General features: G+C 39.5%; 1 protein-coding gene across 1 annotated transcript in view; it reads left to right on the top strand.

Moving 5' to 3' along the window:
- Nucleotides 1-1360: 1360 nt before the first annotated feature.
- The window catches only part of LOC107585055 (histone deacetylase 5-like), a 57194-nt gene continuing 52554 nt past the window's right edge, over nucleotides 1361-6000 (top strand). The window contains exon 1 of the mRNA XM_016271894.1: nucleotides 1361-2421. Coding sequence (XP_016127380.1) covers nucleotides 2271-2421 — 151 coding nt within the window. The 5' untranslated portion in view covers nucleotides 1361-2270. The remainder of the gene's footprint in view (nucleotides 2422-6000) is intronic.

The following is a 6000-nucleotide window of genomic DNA, read 5'->3' as shown; positions in this document are numbered from 1 at the left end:
TGACAAGTTACGCAAAAAATACGGTTGAATCTTCTGTTTATTCAGCTGCAGCATAGGCATTTTCTGGGTTTCTTCTGCGAGACACACACCCATCGGTCTAAGCAGCGCTGTTTCAAGTCGAGTGCGGGCCATCAGCAGAAAAAGAAAAGAAATAAAACAATAGTAAAGGAACAATAGTAAATAGCCAAAGGACGTAACTTAGAATGGGAGATGGATCGATTTGTGTAAGGGAAGAGAAAAGCCATAGATGAAGTCGCACAGACCCAGGCAGGTGCTGGTCATTTCTATACTATTTTTCAATGTTTCAAGTGATGCAGGTGTTTTTTTTTCCTGTAGGGTTTTTTTTTTATTAAAAAAGCATTCTTTTTTCATAATGTTTAGTGAAATTATTTGGTAGTCTGAGGTGGAATAGGGATTCGGGAAAGGGGGGGGGGCCAGATTTTTTTATAGGTTTAAAGAGGTGCACGACCAAAAAAGTTTGAGAACCACTGTTCTAAAGTTAACAGACTGTGTTTGAAAAGTGCAGTCCCCATGTTTACATATGTTTATTACAGTGACTGTGAATTACCTAAAGTAGAGTGGTAAAGCAACAGATTTGTTTTTATATTTCTGCAATCTACTTTAGTTTGTGTGATTTGTTACTGACTTTCATATTAATGTTTACACCAGCCTTATTTAAACATAATTATTACATGCTTACAAGGTTGGAAGTTCAACAAATCAGTCAATATACTATGATTGTAGATGTTAAATAAAAATGTAATTCATATCAATTCATGCATCACCTAATTTCATCGTAACATATAGGCCTGGCCTACAGAAAAGAACATTTATGTTTAATCTATCTAATAGTGTGTTGGTCGTACTATACAATGATTTATAGCTTGTCTTTGTTGAATAGTACAGAACATAAAGAGCTTTAAAAAATAATTGCATATTAAATCTATGCTGCTGTTGCTGTTGTTGATTTGACTGATAAATAGAATGTCCTTACAGCGCTTGGCATGTCAAAGGTTTGGTAATCCTGCATTGGCCGTCCTAGTCTTTTGACCCACATGCGCTTGTGAAACGGTGACCCTTGTGTTCTCTGTGTCAATAGTGCTGACGCAGATTCCTTGTGTAAGAAGTAAGCAGTCCTCTGTATTTAAAACGAAAGATTTAAACGCTAGTGTTTCAGATGCATGAATTAGTTCCATTCATTATAGCATGCACTGGCACAAATTTAGCTGCGCTCGTGGTGTTTTGTATCTCGTTTGCCCTCGTGCTGGCTAGTATTATCGAGTTAAACTCAGTTTGGTCTCACTCCTCCAGTCCTGTCACGGTCTTGTGTCTGATTGGCTCCTTTTTTGGCTCCTGTATTTACGTGATAAACAATGGACCATCCCCTCTCTTCCATCTTCCATCTTCCGTCTCTCTCTCTCTCTCTCTCTCTCTCTCTCTCTCTCTCAGCTCCTGACTCTATTTATAGCACAGTCCCGCCCCTCCCCTGTCGCTCGGCAGCTATTTCCAGCAGCCTGAAGCAGCTCCAGTCTGTTTGTAAACTCAACGTCTCTATACCTCTGCTCTCTCGTTCGCCGTGCAACGCGGGTGAGGGTGCAGAGATTCGGCTTTGAACAATTACATAAAAGCAACACAGTCGCACTAAACGGAGCTGTCGGACGGTTCACTTTAAGCCCATTCATCAGGAGAGGGACTTGTACGGAGAGGCGAGGGGACGGAAGGAACAGAGGGACCGGTAGGCAAAAGTCTCCCAGTGATCGTCTCTCCTGTTCTGTCGCTTTCATCTCGTCCTGTCGTATTTCGTCATGGGGAAGTCGCTCTTTCGGAGTCCGCCGATACCACATGCGTGACTTCAGGATCCAGGCACGCTCAGACCGGGGTCTTGGATACAAGCCACACTTGGACTTGTCGGTGTGAATTAGCAGTTTGTTTCTACAATTAGACAAGAAGGTGATGTGGTTTATGAATAGCCTCGTTTGTGCGGCCGTAAAGCTAATAGTTTGAGTGGACGATTTAAGGATTTGTCTGCAGCGGATACCTGTTCTGATTGCATTTGTTTATTTTTATTTTTTGTTTTAGGACCATGGAATTAACAGGCAAAGCGGTTGTCGATTTTTTACATGCATGTACCTTTCGATAAAGGACGTGCTGCTTTTTTCCCTTCTTGCTTCAAATGTGTTAACTTTTTTTAGATGGAGAGTGGGTTGACATCTCCTTTTTCATGTTAATTTGTTTTTGCATTAATTGAGTGGCGATATTTTGAGACTGGCATGCTTTTGAAGCCAACCGTACCGGGACTGTGCGCGATGTTGCAGACGATCTATGAGACAGAATCCTGCTTCTCTTCAGACAGCACATCCAGCAGAGAGCGACCCGTGGAGCTGCTTTCTCAGTCCAGAAGCACCAGCATGCCCAGCACCGGTGAGTTGAAGGGCAGCAGATACACAAACACAAGTGCGTGAAGAAACGTGCGTTGTTTTGAAAAAGAGAAAAAGGGGCAGGGAGGTAGAAACATGCTTGCGTTGCTTGCAGTTGAAGATTCTTTTGAAGTCAAAGGTTGTTGATGTTTGTTTGGTAGAACAACAGTCTTGCTGTGGCTACGTTTTGACTTTGTTTTGTCTGGGTCAAACTCTGTTTGGGTAAAACCACGAGAGTCACGGTGTAAACCTGGATTGGGCATCCCTAAACAAAGGTGCCTGCTTTTCCTTTACGCAGTACCGCAATCAACGTCACTCTTTTGCACATTTTCTCATTGCATTCTCTTAGGCTAGTTAATCTTTTAAGTTTGTTAAGTTAATATGGTCAACCTTGTGGTTTCGAATGCTCTTGTAAGTGTTTAACCCGGTAGACGCAAATGTGTTGTGTCAGTTGCAAATTACTTTCAACTTAAGGACTTGACTTTCAACTGTTTTTTGTTGCGCTTTTATTTATTTTTCTTTGTTTAAAAGGATTTTAAAGGTAAAGTTCGCCTACTATCGGGGACCAGCAACTTTTTAGTTACCAACGTTCTTCAAATGATCTTCTTTTATGTTCAGCATAAGAAATTAACTCATACAGGTTTTTGTCAGGTCTGTTATTACTATAGTAAGTACACGTAACATGTAACAAGGAAACTGTAAAATAAAGTCTTACTGTTTTTGATGTGTAAAATGATATAATTGTGTGCCTCAGAGTTCGAGAGGCTCTCAGCCTTATTTTGGCAGAGTAAAATTGTGTCTCGTCCTTGTCAGAAGTGACGTCAACATTCCCGTCAGAGCTTTGCGAGGTTCGGCCATCTCTCACCTGCGCTTGAATCAACATAGAGGAATGACTATATAACAGTGTGTGGGTGTGTAACCGCTTCTTTTCCTCGCACCGGGCCTGTTTATCTGTCAGCTGTTCAAATAGATAGATACACTGTTATTTTCGAGCCATTCACCTCCTTAACTGTTAAAGGGACCCCTTTGTACTGGTTTGAAATTTATTACGGCAGTTCTCTGTTGATTTAGAGCAGTGATCCTCAAATCTGGCTCGCGAGATCCACTTTCCTGCAGAGTTTAGCTCTACCCTAATCAATAGTTTGCTAATCAATGTCTTCAGGATCATTAGAAAATCACAGGTAGGTTTGTTTGATTATAGGGTTGGAGCTAAACTCTGCAGGAAAGTGGATCTCGCGAGCCAGATTTGAGGATCACTGATTTAGAGCAACAGTTATACTGAATGTGCTGCTGTACGGGTCTAGTCTAATGTTGACAGTTCTAACCAAGAAAATGAGAAACCTCCGTGAAGTTGGCACCCCATAAAAAGAAATACTCACCAAAACTATGCCATTCGTTTGTGCTACGTTTGTGCTGATTTGTGCCGCGAAAACGAACATTTGACTGCACAAGAAACAATGTAACCATGACCTCTTCTTAAATATAACGGGAACTTTACTCTCCACCCCGTTTAGCGCGGCCGCAGAGTTAAAAAAAAAAAATAGTGTTTGTGCTGCCTTAAAATTTTAAGTTTAGTCCACTCCAAGTTTTCACTAACTTCATATTTCAAGTTGACTAAGCTTAAATTTCAAGGCAGCATTAATTTGAAACGGTGAGACCGGGTTTTTAATTTAATTTAATTTATTTTTTTTTACTGCGAGTCTAAATCGTTCTAATTAATTTTTGCTCGAATTGTGCCATTAGAATACTGAACATATTCATTCCCCCTAGGAATAACAAATATATGCTAATTCAGGGAGCTCTCCATCCATGCCAACGGCTCCGTTCGTTTGTGCTATAGATGCCGTTAAAATTAACATTCTATTTTTATTTCTCCTCCGTAAAACATTACAAATATCTAGAGGAAAAGTGATGGCACGCAAGCCGCTCGTCCAAATTCCTGTCTTCTATAGTATAAAAAAAAGACGGTCTGAGATGAGAATTGTATTTGTATTAGTACTATTCTTTTTAATGAAGTACTACTAAGTTGGCACATTGTTTTGTGTTTTTGAATAGAGTTTAGAAGTGGAGACTATTTGTTCTTTTGTATTTATTTTAATTGGTGTATTCCTTGTCTTTGCCATATGTCTTGACATCTTAACAAAACATACTCTTTTATATTGAAACAGAGAAAAAGAAAATCCTTCACTTCTCTTTTACAAACCCCTCTTGTGAAAATAGGCTGTTGTTCACAACTTTTCACGGCACGTACCATGATTATGTAGTCAGCACTCTCTGAGAGCATAATCTCACAAAATCCTAAAGGAATGTGTACATGATTCCCATTGGAATTTCCAGCTCTATTTGGAACCAATCCTGAAGGATCAAATGAAAATCCTCTTTAAGATTCCTGTAAGATCCTACTGAATGAACTGATTTTTTGTTGTTGTATTGGAATAATATCTTGATAATCTCAGTTAAAGGTAACTCGATGGCAAGGAATAGGAATTTTAAAATCCTGAACTGCTTACGTTTTCAACATTTTATTCCACTGATAGTGTTATTTTGTTGGGAGGTATTTTTGTAACACTTACATTAGTTTACACCACGACGCGGAGACGACGAATTGTGGAATAAAGTCGTTATTTTAGTTTTCTTTGCGTATAAAAAGTATTCTCGTCGCTTCATAAAATTCAGATTGAACCACTGATAGCAGATGGACTATTTTGACGATGTCTTTTATACTTTTCTGGGCCTTGACAGTGTTATTTGCTTGGCAGTCAATGGGACAGTCACAAGCCTCCCGGTTTTCATCCAAAATATCTTAAATTGTGTTCCGAAGACGAACAAAGCTTTTACGGGTTTGGAACGACATGGGGGTAAGTGATTAATGACAACATTTTCATTTTGGGGTGGAGTAACCATTTAATGATTTTTTCATACTAGAACTAGACAAAAAACATCAAAGATGCAGAACCTTCTCCTTTAACAAAACATACTAGGCATTTTAGCATGTGTCATTTTTGTTTACTCTTCAACACTAGTGTACAATAGAGTGCTGACATGTTTAATTGTCCCAAAGGAAACATGACACTCATCCACATCTGCTGTAACACATCATGTACAGCATGCGTCCTAATTATGCAACACAATATATAGGAAGCGTCGGGGTTTGCACAATTATTGTGCTCGTCATATGTCACATCTCTGTGGAGTCTGTGAAATATCCAGCCGGGGGGTGTCTTACATGTGTTGGTGATTTTGTTCAAGCAGACACTTTTGGATTTGCAAACTCTACAAACAAATATTCTGATATTGGTCAAAAAATAGTTAGTGCACCTTTTTATGATTGATGTCAAATGAGTTCGGGACATTTCTTTGCAGATTTTGCAAGTTAGGATGAATTTACTGGATAAGCTGAGCTGATCTTCTAAACTTGCTGAACTGGGATCGAATCATTATAAGTCGATACTCCCTGAGGAGGTTTTTAATTAATTATACCTGTGTTATGTAATGGAAAAAGCCTTGCAACATCATGCTGAATCATTATGGATTAGGTAGATTGCAGATTTAATGACTGACCGGTGGCTGCTTGTCCGAGCTT

Source organism: Sinocyclocheilus grahami, unplaced genomic scaffold, assembly GCF_001515645.1.
Source record: "Sinocyclocheilus grahami isolate Dianchi unplaced genomic scaffold, SAMN03320097.WGS_v1.1 scaffold66.1, whole genome shotgun sequence".
NCBI lineage: Eukaryota > Metazoa > Chordata > Actinopteri > Cypriniformes > Cyprinidae > Sinocyclocheilus > Sinocyclocheilus grahami.
This window is presented reverse-complemented; position numbering and strand designations above follow the sequence as displayed.